This window comes from Cynocephalus volans, chromosome 2 (assembly GCF_027409185.1).
Source record: "Cynocephalus volans isolate mCynVol1 chromosome 2, mCynVol1.pri, whole genome shotgun sequence".
NCBI classification, from domain to species: domain Eukaryota; kingdom Metazoa; phylum Chordata; class Mammalia; order Dermoptera; family Cynocephalidae; genus Cynocephalus; species Cynocephalus volans.
In genome coordinates, this window is record NC_084461.1 from 47,117,915 (window position 1) to 47,135,376 (window position 17,462).

General features: G+C 40.7%; 1 protein-coding gene across 1 annotated transcript in view; it reads right to left on the reverse strand.

Annotated features, from left to right (window-relative positions):
• The window catches only part of ANKRD55 (ankyrin repeat domain 55), an 80,060-nt gene extending 62,953 nt beyond the window's left edge, over positions 1-17,107 (reverse strand). Inside the window, exons 1-3 of the mRNA XM_063087850.1 lie at positions 16,984-17,107; positions 10,226-10,356; positions 6,317-6,426 (exon numbers count right to left, since the gene is read on the reverse strand). Of these exons, the coding sequence (XP_062943920.1) occupies positions 6,317-6,426; positions 10,226-10,356; positions 16,984-17,077 (335 nt within the window). The 5' untranslated portion in view covers positions 17,078-17,107. The remainder of the gene's footprint in view (positions 1-6,316; positions 6,427-10,225; positions 10,357-16,983) is intronic.
• Positions 17,108-17,462: the final 355 nt, after the last annotated feature.

Here is a 17,462-nt window from a genome sequence, read left to right on the forward strand (position 1 = left end):
GTTATCTGAAGAGCTGGGGGAGAGTGGGAGGGGAAGGCAGGAAGCTGGCTGTGGTCCAACGTGGTTATCCTCGGTTAACCCTGAACAGACTGAGGTCATCTGTAGCAAGACAGGGTCTCCTGGAGCCACTCCAGAGCAGAGTGACCACTTTGAGGGGAGTGGGGCTCTGGCTGGATTGGAATGGGGGTGGGAGAGCAAGCTCTCTTGTCCTGTCCTGGGTGGGCTCCCAGGTTGTGGGAAGAGCCACGTACGTGGATATTTCTCTCTTTGCCTCTCAAGTCCATTCTCTGTGGTGTCTGCTCTAAGGCTGTCCTATAAGAGTGGTATCATCCAAGCTCTCTTGCCCTTGACTTCCCACTGTGGATGGCCAGTGGGAGAGCTGGCAGGAGGAGCAGGGAGCCAGCTCTCTTCCTTGCAATGATTCATTTCTCCACCAAAGGCCTCGGCTCCTCCCAGGTGGCCTCTCTCCTACAGCTGCAGCTCCCACCACAGCTCTCAGAAGGTTTCGATAACAGCTCCCTTCCTTGGCCCTGTTGGCCTAGGGGAGAGGGTGGCAACATTTTCCTGCTCTCTTGGGAGAGGTGGGGGTGGGGTGGGAAGTTGTATCATCATCTCTTGATGGTTAATTTTAATTAGACTTTCTTCAGTTGCCTCCTTTTGCTATCCCATGATTTCCTTGTCCTGACCCTGATTGATACATGCCAATCTATGTTGCCTGATGACACAAATTTACAGATAAAGGTGTTCTCTCTCTCTCTCTCTCACACATTTTACAAGAGCAAAGAAACTGAGGCCCACATTGCCAAGGCCATCATGCAATGCCTTGTTGATCCAGCCTGATTGAGGAACCAGGTGTCTGGTTTCCAGCCTGGTGCCTCCTTGCTGTTCTGTAGTACAGAGGTGATCTGCAAGACACTTGTCCCACATCTGTCTCAATTAGCAGACAACTTGCAGACCTCTGTGTTTTGTTTTCTCAGAGCTCCCGTTTTGTTGGCCCAGGAGTGTTTCTTCCACAGCCCCCACTAGCACCAGTTCAACTTCGTCCTGCTCTCAGATCTCCAAGGCAGTGGCGTAAGGCCCACCTCATCTCTGGTACCAGGACAGCAGGCCTGGGTGCCCAGTAGAATCATTCCCAGACAGGCAGTGTGTGATTGTAAGAGCACAGAGGCTGGGGCCAGGCTGCCTCTGTAAGAATCCCCACTCTGTACCAACCAGCCAGTGACCTTGGGCAAGCTAGGAAACTCTCAGTGCCTACATTTTTTACCTGTAAAATAGAGAGCATATTACATACTCCCTAAGGATTTGTGGAGACTTTAAATGAATCAATGTGTACAAAGCACGTAGAATAATGCTTACATGCCATAAGAAGTTCCACATAATGATTATTATTTTAAAAAGCCCTACCCATGATTTTCTGATTCTCCCTTGATTGCCATTAGGTAATTGGTAAGTCAGAGAGAGAGATTAGCTAGAAGCATCTGGGGGCGACATACTTCTGTATACTTTTCTGTTTTGCTGGTCCTGAGAATTCTCCCAGCCCTGGAACTGGCCTGCCCATGATGGGTGGGAAAAATGGTCCCCAAGCCAGCTGTCTCCCCTTCCTGTCCCCAAAGCTGCCTGGCTGTGAGTATGCTGGAGTGGCACATCCACCACAGGTTAGAACACATCTCCTGGTAACTAGAGCGCAGGATCCAAGGAAATGATTTCCTTCCTCCCTCTGGCTGCAGTCAAGAGCGATGAAAAGAGGCAGAACTGCTGGAACTATGGCAGGGGGGTTAAAAAAACAAATCTGCTGGTAACCACGGAGACCACGAAAAAGACCTTCAGAGAGCCCCTTGGCTGCTTTCAGAGGAAATTGCTGCTTGCCTTCCAAAACCAGCATGCACAGCATTGTACAAACATGACTCTGTTCTCTTCGCAGCTTTGTCTTCATGATCATGCCTCCTGTTTCACACAGGCGCCCTCTGAACGTCCCAGCCAAGGGAGCAAGAAAAGCCGCTGGGAGCTGAAAGGGAGAAAACCTGGGCCTGCTGAGAAGCAGAGGGTTCAAAGCAGCAAGGAGAATTGTGAGATGAAACCCATGCTCCTTTGCTTTTGTCAACCCAGTGTGCTTTCGTGTTCATAATTATACGTCACTCACCTCTGCATCAGCTTTGATCCTGGCTGGGCTGGAGTTTAGCTAAGGATGTAGATTGGAACTGATTGGTTTGCCAAGGAATTGTTTCCATCAGAGAACCAAAATCCCTATGGAGGCATAGGGCTAACTGAAGTGTCTCCTTGGTTTTTTTATAAGTAGCTTCAGTTTGAGGCTTCCCTCTGAATAACCTAGAGTGAGCACCATGCGGGAGGAGCTTGCTGTCTGGAAACCTAAGGGTCAGCAGATTGCACACAGGTATTGATATTCAACACTATACCCCAGAGATATGTATAATCAATTAGGTTGCAATTAAAAAAATGCAGATTTAAAACCAGTATGCACACCTGAGCCCAAGGCCACCGTATGTATGAATAAGGGGAAAATACAGACATGTATTCACTAACAAAGGCAGCAAGGGGAGTTACGGGGGAGCTGAGTGCTTGAGTTTAATACTGATTGGGTTCTGTAGTCTAGCAGCAGTCTGTTTCCCAGGGCCAACACAAATGTGAGTGCTGCTCATACCCTGACAACCTTTGCAGTAAATGTGTGTGCACGCCAGCGGGATGGAGGACTGCATGTGCATAGACCTGTGCATGCATGTGTACATGCTTTTTGTGGACCTGTGTGTGCCAAGGTGAAGAAGGCCAGAGAGAGAGCTGGTGGAGTGGCAGTAGCCGGGTGTCATTCTTTAGTGCTGATCCATGGTATTCATTTCTATCTATTTTCCTTCATCATCATCATTATTAATATTATGGTGATAATATTAACTTTCTGAACACAAATGATATACTAGGCACCGTGTTTAGTACTTCCATACATTTTCTTGTTTTCTTCTGCCTACTTTCCTATGAGGTAAGTACTATATTCTTTCTACTTTCAAGAGAAGAAAGCTAGCCGAGCCTTGCCCAAGATAATATGGTCAGGAGGAGATGGGGCCCGATGGAAACTCAGCCATTCTGACTCCAGAGCAGGCACTCCTGGCCACCCTTTACCTCAACCAAGCAAGGATTTCAGGTGGTTTTCAGGTACATGTAGTAAAACAAGATAACAAAGAAGAAACTAGACAAAGAGAAAACAAGGGCAGGATAAAGACGATGTGAGCTATAGTCCTACATGTATGCCAGATATGGAATACAATTGGGTTTTGAATTTTCTAAATACGTAAAGAGAGAAGTGCGATCATAAATCACAGTGTCCATACAGAAAAAAAAAAAAAAAATTCTCAGGACAAGCACAGCAATTCCTCCTTTAGTGGAAATTTTTCTCATATAGGATTTTTTTGATGCTGTAATGGACAATGAGCCAGTAAGTTTTGTATGGATGTTTCTTACATGGCCTCTCAATACAGGCCAAGGGCTTAATGACAAAATATGGCTATTAAAATAAATTCTGCAAGGTCCTCAATAGTGGGTCTCAGGAGCACAGCAGACCCAGTGGGCAGGTTATCTTCACACATGCACTAAGACAATTAAGTAATCTCCCTGTGCCTCAGTTTCCTTATCTGTAAAATGGGGATAGAAATATTACCTACTACATAGAAGTGTGGTAAAGATTTGATGAGGCAGCATGTGGAAAGTGCTCAGAGTTTTGCTCAGAGCATGACAAATAACCAATGGGTTTGTCATCATCATTATCATCATCACTGTTGTAAGTTATGTGCAGACCTATATGCTTTAGTGGTCAACCAAGCTGGCCTAAGATTGTGTCCACTTAGGAAAATTGAGCAGTCCAACAGGCCTAATAGAAGGTGGCTGCCTTCCCCATTGCGGTTGTGGGATTAGGAAGTACCCACAAGTCAGGCCATGCTTTATTAGTTAAAAGGACTTGCATTACCATATCTCAGACAGGATTTTATCTTTCAGAATTAGCTAAGTTTCCCTGTAGGACGATAAAACTATGTCATCAGTACACCGAAGGATGTTTATTTTCCTTTAACTCATGCAAGGTTGGTGGCTGAATCATTAAGGTACAATTTCAAGAGATGGGGAAGCCACAACTCTCTGTTTTGCCAGGCAGAGCAATGTAATGAGATCCTAGAGAGTCTATGGGCACCTCTGGGCATAATGAGAAATAGACATATGAATCCACAAAAGAGGAAGTACACCTGGATTGGCTTTCAATTTATTATTGCAGTGATTTCATAGGATGAACTAATTGACTGACCAATTGACCTTGTTCACCCCTCAGGTGCAATGGGAGGGCAGAGATGGCTAGCTTTTCAATTAAATCCACGTCCTCATGCTGCCAGGATGGATCTGGCCATCACATTTTAGGCACAAGTGATGACAATTTGCTTTGTACCCCATGAATATTCATAACCAATAAAAACAAAACAAAACATTAAAAAAAAAAAAGAAATCCACATCCTCCTTTCATGGATTGGAGTCACTGATGGGAGGTAGATTCCTGGCTGGGGACCGTATATCCTATAGTTCCTTATACTCAGATGTGGCCAAATGACTGATCCCTATTAATGGAATGTAGAGCAGAAGTGAACTGTGTCATTTTGTAGGTTGACGTTTTAAAGAAATAAGTGAGACTTCTTTATACCCCTCTTTTCCCATCTGAAGGCTGAATGAAGACTATTCTGTGATCCGAAGGGGTGATGTAGCCACAGAATGGAAGAAGCTTGGGTGCCTGAGTCACCTTGTGGAGGGGAGCCATCCACCATCCAGGAACACCTACACTGGATGTTATACAACCCAGAAATAAGTTTTTATTGTGTTAAACACCAAAGCTTCAGGTTTTACTTGTTCCAACAGCTGTAATTACTATATCTTAAGCAGTCTTTTTATCTTTCAGAATCGGTTAGTAGATTTTGAAATGACCACTCTGAGTGAGGTAGGTAGAAGCAATTAAATAGAGTAAACCATAAACTTATTTCCTAACCACCCTTGGGAAAAACAGCATGATATTGTGACTAAATATTTTTGTGGATTGTCTAGAAAAGTCATTCTTTTTCTTTTCTAATTCATCAAAAGGGAGTCATCCCCTTATAATGTCTATTGATTGTTAACTGTCTGGATACACTGTTTCTTCTCTAAACATCCTTGTTTTGTTGGGCTTTGGGTAAATCCTAGTTTTTTGTTATTTCTGGATATAGTCCAAGATAATAAGAGGCAAGCCTTGGGAATAGTCCTGGAATTTCCCAAACCCTTTTACTTTACTGTAAAAGAAATTGAAATGAAGAAATCTTGTTATCCCTCAACCTGGAAGATTACGGCCTTGGTCTCCTCACCCCCCACAGAGATTTAGGTTTTAGTTCTGGACACGTGGTACAGAGGGTGAGGCCTAATGAATGCACCCCCTGTGGTGCTGGCCTGTGGCCTAGGATTGGGGAATGCTAAATTCCTGTCAGTGGCATAGAGCAGAGGTGGAGGGAGAGCCCACAGTGTTACTAATTCCATAGTAGGAAGTGCTGTTACCAGCTGCTTTGAGGAGTTTTCAGAAGAGTGAGAACCATTTAGAAACAGAGGAATGGGGAAGCTACCCTTGGTCTGGGCAAAACTTTTTCCTTGGTTGCTTAATTGTCTTACAAAATGTGACCTTCTTGATCATTCAATTTTTTGATGTATATTTCTTCACATGGCTTCTAGGAGCATACACTGGTTTTCCTTCTAAGCCGCTGATCTCTCTGTCTCAGACTCCTTTGCGTCCTCTCAGCTCCCACACGCTGACATGACTCTGGGTTCAGAAAAGAGCCTTTCTGCCCAGTTGTTGCTCTTTTACCCTGTCTGATTTTCTTCATAGCACTCATTACAACTGGAAATGATCTTATTTATTTGCTTATTAGTGTACCTCTTAACTCCTTCACTAGAACGTAAGCTCTGTGAAGTCAGAGACTGTCTTGCTTACTATGCAACTTCGAGGGACTAGAACAGTGGTCTTTAATGAGAGCTCAATAAAAAGAATCAATAATTGGCTGACTGATTAATTGAATGAGTGACTACATAAATTCCAAAATCAAAGACTAGGAGAAAAAGGTTTTATCGAGGTAGGATGGGAATGAGATTAGAGTTTAAGATTATTCCAGGGTCTTTTCTTGTGGCCCTGTCTAGTGCAACTTCAAAAGAGAAGAATGGGTTTTGTTTTTCTCAGTCATAGAGAAAATGATTAGTTGACCTTCTCATGCAAGTTGGGTGCCTCCCAGATTGAGCGTCCTGTGAACCTGGCTCTTACCTCACGTCAGGCTCAGCAGTGGCAGCGTGCAGTGGCAGACGGCCGTTTTTATCCGGTATATTGTGCTTGGCACCATTTCTGAGCAGACTCACACAGCCTTCCAGCCAACCCTGAAATGCAAGTGCAACCGCATTGTTATATAACACAAGCCCGCATAGCACAGTCCAGCAAATAATGCTCTAGCTTTTTCTTCTTCCTTGCTTTGGCTAAAATCATGTTCCATTTGACCTGAAGTGGTTAAGGACCACAATTCCAATTTTGACATCTCAACAGGCTAGAGGCCTTGAGGTGCAGATTTCCAAGTTTTCTGTCGGACTTTCACCCTGTCAGATGAACCCTGACCCTAGACTCTCTCTCCTGTCTCCTCTCCCCACTTCCAGAGCCACCCACTGGTATTCCACTTGTATGCTCAGACTGCGCCAGTTCCCAGGGCTAAAAGTGGCATGTGATAGCAGGTAATTAACTAGCTCTAGCATCTCATTCTGTGGGCTTAGCTCCAAATCATGCTGTCAATGGTCGGACTGGATGTCACAGTTCAATTCTAAAAACTGGGCTCCTATGTCATTTCTGAGTCCCACCCTCCATTCTATGCCTGAGTTTATCTATGTCTGATAAAAGAGCATTGGTCCTCTATCCCAAGTTCCTTTTCTAGTAATCACAAGGACAGCATCTTTCTTATTCCAGTCAGTCCCCCTCACAGTGCCTAGAAGCCTGAGCCCCACTCCAAGGGCTGGGACTCACCACCTTATTGACTAATCCTTCTGATGCTGATGGCATAAATCCCTAAATATGGAGGTATCACCAGCACCCTCCAAAGGTTCCCCATTGCTGTATTTTACCCACCTATGCATTCCCCAAGAAACTTTGGGTGTCTACTAATCATCCAGATGGAGATGTGATATTGCCACATCCCATGTGTGTCCCCTCCTTGGTCCACACTTACAGCTGGGTCATTTTCCTACTGTCTTTCCTGTTAAAGAGCAGGTGTAATTTAGAGTAGCCCTTCCTCTCTGTTCCATACAACTTTAACTGACCCATCCCTACTGATAACCAAGTTTAGCTTGCATGCTGAGGAAAATGCCTCTCACATTCATCCAGAACTGCTTGGGTTACTCACCCAATTATAAGTAGACATATACATAGATAAACTATGATTATGAAGAATAATATGATAACTCTCTATTTTGTTAAGAAGCAGGCTTCCTGCCTTCCTACATTTGCGTATGATTAAGCCTAAGATTATCCAGTAAGAGCAGAAAGATGACTGCAGATTTCCCTCCTCATATTGTAATATTGGAAGCAATAAAAAATCAAAATGTTAATAAATCCATGGAGAGGAAACAAAAATAATGATAAGAATAGAAGCCTTTGGCTTTGTAAAGTCTGGAGAAAAATCTGTCAACAACAGTACATCAAAATTCATAGTTTTTAATTAATATTGAATAAGGTTTTGTAGAATTGACCAATAATATCTAAATCTTAAGTAGAAGCAGATATTTTTCTAGCATTGCCAGTTTTGATTCATAGTTTACTAATGTATTAAATCTGTTTTTAGTTACTAATGTCTAAGTCACCAAGTTCTCTGAATACAAGGAAAATGACCAGGGGACCCAAAAGAAAGGCATGCTAGACAAATTTTAGAGTTACCAAAGATTTACAGTTTTTGAAAAGCAGATCTTTTGGTGGAGAAAGGTTTGAAACACTTAAAAAAGATCATTTTGCAACATTTCCTGGAACTCTGTGTGTGCATGCGGTTTCTTCTTTTTTGTTCAGAAAAAAAAAAAAAAATTACAACCATTGAATATATCTGAAACCCTTGGTCACTCTTCAGAACCAACAAATGAGTTTTGTGCTTACTGTGTACTACTGGCTGATTTCATGCGTTTCTGCTTCCCTTGTGATAGACTTAGGGTATTATTTTACTACACTTCACAAACAAGGAAAGAGGCACAAAGAGGTGATGTGATTTGCTCAAGGTCACACATCTGTGATTAGTTTATTTGCATACTGAGTTTGGAGCTGTGACTGAGACTTAATTTCTGAGTGCCCCTTTTGCCAAGTTTCTCTTTAATACTTGCATTCAAACATTGCCAGGAGGGAGTGGGGGGCTTCACAGTGCAACCCCCAGGACACCACCTCTTCCCAGTGAGCCTCAGCAGAGCCAGGGAGGAGTCCTGCCTAAGGGAGCCACACAGAGTGTGGGCATTGTTAAGAAAGTGGTGCCACATGGTATCATGCAGGCACAGTCCCCTCAAGTGGCTCCTTAGAATGTGTTCCTAGAAGGAGTTGTCTGGAAAGGTGTCACCTCTCTAGGCTCCATAAGTGCCCATCATTATTCACTGTGCTTTCGAGGAGTACTTCTTTTAAGCCCCTTGCCTAGCTGTCTAGCTGAAGAGATTTGAAATTTTGAATTGTAGAGTTTTGCAAGAAGCACAGTTTGGTTTCACCACATTCTGTATGTTAGTGGCAGTCAACTTTAGAAGTCACTTCTATCTCCTTCTTCCACCCTTTGACTCAGATATTCTCTTTTCCACAGCTCAGATACCAAAAAAGTCTGTAGCAAGAGCACTTATCAGGGCATGTTCTAGAAGGCAGGAGGACGATGGGAATATGTCTGTGTGAGGTGTGGGACATCAGCCAGTATGCACAGACCAGTGGTTTTCAAACTTGAGTGGGCATAAAAATTGGCAGGGAAATTTGTGTAACTTGCATGCCCTCCTCACCCCCCACTAGCCCAGTCCTGCTCCCAGAGTTTCTGACTCAGGAGGTCTAGGGTGTACCCCAGGAGCCTGCATTTGAAACAAGCACCCTGAGGGATATTGACACGAGAGATCTGTAGACCACATTGAAAAATTCTTCCCAGATTTGTGTGTGAGTCCTAGAAAGAAGTCTTTTAAATAGAAAATGAAAAAGTAGGTACTAAAGAAAATCTCTGTGAGAACTGGGCAATGTTTCATTGCAGTCTAGGCTGGATTGCAGGAAGGGGAGGTGTTTGGGGAAGGGAAGTGTTTTACTTCAGTGGGGGCCCTTCAGTGGGACTGGTCCAGGGTTGATATACCACCATCAATGGCTGGTGATAGCAAATGCTGAAGGTGGCAAATGCAAGATGCTGCATGAGCAGCAGTGGTGGTCGTGATGAAGACGCTGGGGGCCTCATTGGAGAGAAAGAAGAATGATGACCTCCACATGGTGGTCAGAACTTATTTGACATGATCTCAGGGCAGCCCTGGGGCCTCCCAGAAGGATAGCAGGGAAGATTTGAAAAGAGACAGGCTTGAGGATCTTCAATAAGGCTTAACCAAGCTTGCTCAAGTGTTGCAAAAATGCCACCCTGAAATCTCAGTGGCGAGGATAGGCATTGCACAGTTGCACAGTTTTTAAAGGAGTGCTGATTGTGGACTGAGTCCTGTGCTTGGTGTGGCCCCTTCAGAGCCTGGTGTGTCTCCCCCACTCCCTAACCCTCCACTCTTCCCAGATCTCATTGTTGCCCACATTCCTGAGCCTCAAGCTGGCACTCAACTAATCCTACCCCATAGGTGTTAACTGGATCTTCAGAGTGTTACCACCCTCTCCCGGTTACTCATGGAAAGCTTTCTTAGAGGAAATACCAAGTGCATCCAGAAATGTCCCAAGGGAAATTCTGATGATGTTAAGACAGAAAAGAATGTTTCTCTGATGGTGATACCACTTCTATATTAGAAGATTGTTAGGAAGATCCAAAATGACTTAAGTCCATGAACCAATTCTAAGTGGGGATATAAATGTTGAAGATTATTGTAGTAAACGTCAAAGCGCTATTTCCATTGACAGCTGCATAAATCCCAGAACAGTCTTCTGCAAGCAGGACCCCATAATGACACCTTTAGCACACCCTGCTCCTTAGCCCCCGTGACAGACATGTGTCGATACCAGGTAGGTGGCCAGGCATAAACTCGTGCGGCCATAGGCGTCCTGTGTGTTAATGTTGGCTCCCATCTTCAACAGCAGCTTCACTGTGTCCAGCTGACGTCCAGAAACCGCATGCATCAAGGGCGTACATCCTGGAAGGAGACATTTCAACAGCCTTTAAAAATGTTTGACTTAACAAGATTTATTTGCCTGTTCATTTATTTTACTCTTTGCAAAACAGACCTAGCTGTTGAACTGTATGGGACTGAAGAGAGATGAAGATGATTGTTGCTACATTTTTATAAACTACACATTTTTTTGGCCTTTAAAAAATATTCTACAATTTTACAATAATTAGTTGGTTAAAACATTTTGGGTAGATGATAAAAATTGCTTATGACTGCCTGGGGGTTCAGCCTAATTTGGGGCATAACAGGCATGTTTATCCTGACTGGGCTTGAACAATGCAGGATCTGGAAGCACCTTTGGAAACCAACTCCAGCCAGGCAGATAGGTTCGGCACACTTCTACTGGAGGTAGTTAGTGGGTGATAAAGGGCAGTGATGGTAGCCTAGCTCTGGGTTGCACAAATTCTTGCTAAAAGAGATCACCTGTACTGAAATACTTCCCTGTTTTCACAATAAATACAGGCTGAGGCATTTGATTTTTTATATATTTTCCTCCTGAATAAAAGTAGAGTTGAAATTACACATGCTGATTCATGTTGCAGGGCTGTCAGAACAAGCTACCCTCGTGAGGCAGAATGCATGTGCTTCACACTTCTTTAGGCAAAGAAACCAAGCCTCAGGCATAACGCCTTGCCCAGCTGAGACTTGTTTAGATGTCTTTTAATTGGAGACTCATGCCATTCTCCACATGAACTGCAAGCTATGACCCTCAGAAATCCCTCAGAAGGGGCAAATCCCGGGACTGCTGTTTTCACTGAACTTTTGCAGATGGTAACCCAATTCCTCTGCAAATCTCTCCTTTCTAATACTCTTTCAGGCATCTGTACTAGGTATAAGCAACAATGAAGTACTATGTCTTAAAATAGTGGCAAAATTTACCTCCCTCCCTCCCTCCTTCCCTTCCTTCCTTCCTTCCTTCCTTCCTTCCTTCCTTCCTTCCTTCCTTCCTTCCTTCCTTCCTTCCTTCCTTCCATCCATCCATCCATCAACAGTGGTGGCTATAACTATCAGGAGAAAAAAGGACATGCTGCAAAAGGCAACTATTGAAGCTATCTGTGAATCTGAAATGTTCAGTAAATAAAGGTAAAGAATTTCTAGATGTTGTTTTCATAAAATTACATGCTCTGTCTGGCTAACTTATATCAATCTTGAGATCCTAGTTTACGTATAAATTTCCTCCAAGAACACACTTCTCTGACCCTCCATTGTAAACTGGGTCCCATGTTACAATCTCTCATCATCCTTTATTTTTCTTTAATAATGTTTTTAATATTTTGTAATTATGTATTTATTGGGGGTGATTATTTGTTTAAAATTTGTCTCTTCTAAGCTGTAAATTCTAAGGAGAAGGAACCACATCTCTCATGCTTATCACTTTATCCTCAGCACCAACCACTGTACCTGGTACCTTAAAGATGTTAAAAACAATTTTGAAGTGCATAAGCAAATGATTACTGAACAAACATTTCTTAATTCTAAAATAATCTTGCTAAGATGTCTCTAACCGAGGTTTAGGAAGGAGTGACAGAAGATTCATCTCCAAGTTGGGTTTTAAGATTTATTTTAAGTCGATATACCTGTCCTATTAGAAAATATAAAAAAAGTCAAAATAGAACAAATAAGAGAGTACAGCACTGTTACTGTATATAAAATTAATATGTAAAAGAAAAGGTGTTTCTATAAACAAAAGCAATAAGAAAAGTAACAATAAACAATACCAATAAAAAAAGAAGGTACTTTAGAAATAAATTTAACAGAAGAAGAACACAACTTGTGTGGATAAAATTATAAAACTTAATGGGTGACACAAAAGAATAACTAAACATGAAAAGATTTACCATATTTGAATGGGAAGGCTCAGTATAGCAGAGTTATCAGTTTCCTGAAAATGAATCTATAAATTCAGTGCAATTCCAATAAAAAAAATTCAACAAAGCCTTTGTGAAATTTGACAAAAATGGATCATAAAATTTACCTGGAAGTGTAGAGTGTCAAAAAAAAAAAATTCAAGATAATTTTAAAGTAGAACAAAGAGAGGGATATTGTGTTATTAACCAACAAAATTTATTATAAAGCTATGGTAATTAAAACAATTAAGACATCAACAGAACAGAAAAGAGAGTCCAGGAAACACTCAGACCTATATGGGAACTTGGTATGTGATCAAAGTGACATTACAAATCAGTATTAAAAGAAAAGATATTTAATAAATGGAGCTGACCAACTGGCTATACAAAAGGGGTAAATTAAAATTAGATCCAGACTTCATATCATACATAAATATATTTTAGATGAATTAGAGACCAAATATAAAAAGCAAAATTTAATCTTTAAAAAGAAAATATAGAGGAATATCTTTGTAACATTAAGGTTGATAAAGTCTTACTGATGAAGACATAAAAACCACAAACTATAAAGGAACTTGTAGTGGATTGAATTATGTCCCCCCAAAATTCACTGAAGCTTGAATTGTGTCCCTCAAGTTTTATGTAACCGAAACTTAGCCCCCACTGTGACTGTTAACAGGGTGGGAAATCTTATTACGGTAATGGAAAGGTGGAGCCTTGAAGAGGTGATTGGATTGTAGGACCATGCAGTAGTGAATGGATCAAAAATGGTGGTCAGGGGCGAGGTTCTGAGGGCTTTAAAAGGAGAGTGAATGAGGTTAGTCTCTGCTCTCTGCTCTTCCGTTTCACAATGTGATACCGTGCGTCACCGAAGTCACCACCAAGACCCTCACCAGATGTGTTCCCTGGACTTTGGACATCCCAGCTTCATAAACTGTAACCAATAAATTTTGTTTTCTTACAAAGTACCCAATTCCGTGTATTTTGTTATAAGCAACAGAAACAGACTAATACAGAACTATTCTATTAAATTCAATTATAGTCAAATTAAAATTTTCTGTACTACATAAGACATCATAAACAAAATGAAAAAGCAAGCCACAGATTGGGAGAAATTATTTTTATTCACAAAACAAAGAAGATTATTAGCTCAACTTAGTAAAGAACATCAACAATTCAATCAAAAAAATAAACAATGTAAAAGAAAAAATGCACATGTATATGTACAAGCAAGAGAGAAAACAAACCAATAAACATAAAAAAGACTATAAATCTCACAATTTCATGAGATGCATATTAATATAACACTGGGAAACCACTTTGTACATATTGGATTAGTAATTATAAAAAGTCTGAAATGCCATGTGTTATCAAGGATTTGGGAAACTCTTCAACACTGTAGCTTGTCTTTTGATCCTCTTAACAGAGGAGCAAAGTTTTCACTTTTTGATGAATTTAGATATAGCAATTGTTCCTTTCATGGATGACTCTTTTGGACTTAAGTCAAAGAACTGTTAGCCTAGCCCTTGATCCTGAAGATTTTCTTCTGCTTTTTGTTTTTCTAAAAATTTTAGTTTTACCTTTTACATTTAATTCCATAATATATATTGAGTTAATTTTTGTATAACATGTTAGGTCGAGTGTGCTTTCTCTTTTTCTTTCTTTTCTTTCTTTCCTTCTTCCCTCCCCTCTCTTCCTTCCTCCCTCTTTCCCTCCTTTCTTTCCTTCTCTCCTGTCCTTCCCTCCCTCCTTGCTTCTTTACTTTCTTTTTTTCTTTCTTTCTTGGTGTTGAATTGCTCCAGCACCATTTGCTGAAGATGCTATCTTTCTTCCACTGAATTACATTTGCAATTTTATCAAAGATCACTTGGGCATATTTGGGTAGGTCTACTTCTGAGGTCTCTGTTCTTTTCCATTGGTGTATGTATCTACCCCTCAGCCAATAGTCTTGATTTCTGTAGCTATATAATAAGTCTTGAAATTGGGTGCACGGATTCCTTCCACTTTATTTTTCTTTTTAAAAATTGTTTGTACCTATCATAGTTCCTTTGCATTTCTATCTAAATTTTAGATAATCTTGTCTATATCCTTAAAAAAATCTTGCTGAGGTTTTGATAGAAATTGTGGTCTCTACACTATGCCACCTCTTTTTACAAATTGCATCAAACCTATGTAGGAATTTGAAGAGCATTGCATGTTTATCATATTGAATCTTCTAATCCACAAACATGGTATGTCTTTCCATTTATTTGGATCTGCCTTGATTTATTTTATAGTTTCAGCATACAGTCCTATACATGTTTTGTTACCTTTATACCTAAGTATTTCTTTTTTATTGAGAGATTTTAAGTGGTATTGTATTTTTAATGGTGTCCATGTGTTCATTGCTAGTATATAGAACTACAATTTATGTTTTTGTATTGATCTTGTATCCTGTGATCTTGCTGAGCTCACTTATTAGTTGTAGGGGTGTTTTGGTAGGTTCCTTAAAATTTTCTATGAAGACAATCAAGTTGTGCAAATAGGGCCAGTTTTATTTTATCCTTTTTAATATATATATGCCATGTCTTTTCTTTTCTTGCCTTGTTGTGCTGGCTTTTTGCACTCATCCTGCACTATGCTGAATATAGTGGTGAGAGTGGACATCTATTCCTTGTTCCTCATCTTAGGGGCAAAGCATTCTGTCTTTCGTTATTAAGTAAAATATTAGTTCTAGGTTTTTTTTTTTTGTAAATATTCTTTATCATATTGAAGATGTTCCTCTCTATTCCTATTCTTCTGTTAATTTTTATCATGAATGTGTATTAAATTTTGTCAAATGCTTTTTTTGGTATCGATTGATATGAACATGTGATTTTTCTTCTTTAGCCGGTTAATTTGATGGACTACATTAACTTTAAGATATTAAGCAGAGTTACATCTCTAGAACGAATTCCACTTGGTCATGGTGTATAATTCTTTTTTATATTACTGAATTCTATTTGCTAATATTTTGTTAAGTATTTTTGTATCTATATTCATGAGGACTATTGGTCTGTAGATTTCTTTTTATATCATCTTTGTCTGGTTTTAATATCAAGGTTATATTAGTCATAAACATAACTGAGAAGAGTTTCCTCCTCTTCTCTTTTCTGGAAGAGATTATGTAGAATTGATGCTGATTAGTCTTTAAAAGTATGTAGAAATCTACAGTGAAACCATCTGGGCCGGGAGGTATACTTTTTTTGGAATTTTAAAATTTTGAATTGAATTTTCTAATAGTTATAGGGCTATTCACACGATCTATTTCCTATGTCCTCTTTTAAGTTCATTGATTCTTTCTCCTTTGTCCTCATTCTGCTGTTGAACCTATCCATTGAGTTTTTAATTATGATTATTACAGCTTTTTTTTTATTAGCTCTAAAAATACCCATTTGGTTTTTCTTTATAACATTTATTATATTGTTTGCTGAGAATTTCTATTTTTTTTTTTTTTGCATATGTTTTGAGCATGTTTGTTCCTTGAAGCATTTTTGTCATGGCTACTTGAAAATCTTTGTCAGATAATTCACCTCTGTTTTCTCAGTGTTCGCATCTATTGATTGTCTTTGTTCATTCAGTTTGAGCTCTTCCTGTTTCTCAGTATGACAAGTAGTTTTGTATTGAAACTTGAACATTTGGGGTATTATGTTATGAGACTACTGATCCTACCTAAACCTTCTATTTTAAGCTGGCTTTTTTTGGCACTGCTCTGAAGGGGAAGTGAAATGGTACCACCTCATTATTGCAAAGTGGGATTAGATGTCCAGGTTTCCTACTCAGCTTCCATTGACATCTGAGCGAGGGGACTTTTCATTACCACTGGTGGTGGTGAAAGTCCTAACTGTCAACAAGGCCTCATCTGACACCACCCAGCATGTAGGGAGAGGGGGGCCTAGTTTCTACCAGGTGGGGGTAGAGGTCAAGGTTCCCCACTCTGTTTTTGGTGGAAAGGGTGAGGCTGGGCCATAGTTATTTTGTGGTGTTTGGCTGGAGTAGAGCTGTTATTGTCTGAAAAGTTTTCAGTCTTGCTAGGCTGTTCCTTTCCGGGTCCTTTGTCTAGAGGGAGCAGGCTTTTGGTTGGGCGTGAGTCTGTCTGTGCCTATTGACATTTCTGGGTTGCCAGATTCTTTGGCTCCAACTCTGGGATATATGAGGCAAAAAGAAAACCCAAGGAACTTACCACCATGTCATTCCGTGGGCCCCAAGTTCCTAGCCAGTTTGTCATTTTCTCTCCATCTTCCAGAGTCTTATGTTTATTTTATATTTAATGTCCAGGGTTTTTAGTTGTATTTAGCAGAAAGAATAGGGGTAAAAGTACATGCACTCCATCTCTCCAGAAGCAGAAGTTCATGCTCTCTGACTTTAACAGTCCCATTTTCTCAGTATCCATTGCTACCAAGAGTATCCTGTTTTTCTATTCCCCTTTTCTAACTACTTGGCCTGTCTACTTTGGTAGTTCATACAAAGATACCGGAAACAAACTCAGACCAACTGACTTCATTATAAGAGGAGATGTAAAAGAATTTAAAGCTTTGTGTACAAAACCCCCTTATTTATAGGAATACTGAGGTATCTGCACATAGCCACAAACAGGATACTCCTCGTCCCTCCAATGTCAAAGTGGCCTGTCAGATATAATTTTATTAACATTGCTCATTTCTGAAGGCCATCTCTAAAAAGATAGAGCAGAACATTCTGGATTCAAAATGCATGAGTATCTCACCTTCGCTGTCACAGCATTCTAGGATGGATGGGTCTTCTCGAATCACTGCAGTCAGAGCATTGACATCTCCGTTAGATGCTGCCTGATAGACCATGGTCAGGTCAACTTCCTCAGATGAGTCACCTTCATGAATCAAATAGACACAATGTTATTGTGTGGGGGGAGTTTACTGAAAGAATAACACCACCCAAATCATCACCCACACAAGTGATTCATTAAAACCTCTCTAGTGAATCTAGGCAGAACACTGAGTCATCCTGATCACACGCACCCTCACCACTTCTAAAGAAATGTGGACCACTGCGGGCCATCTGTAATACCACTGCATGTTGGAAAGGATGTCCTTGAGATTTCATGTTCTCTCCAGGCATTCAGGCTTCTCGAGATCAGTGAGACCAGACAGGGAAGTGGGGCCCTCATCTTGGCTATGGGTTTCCTTTTCTGATCTGAAACATATTTTCCTCTCAATGACTCAGTTT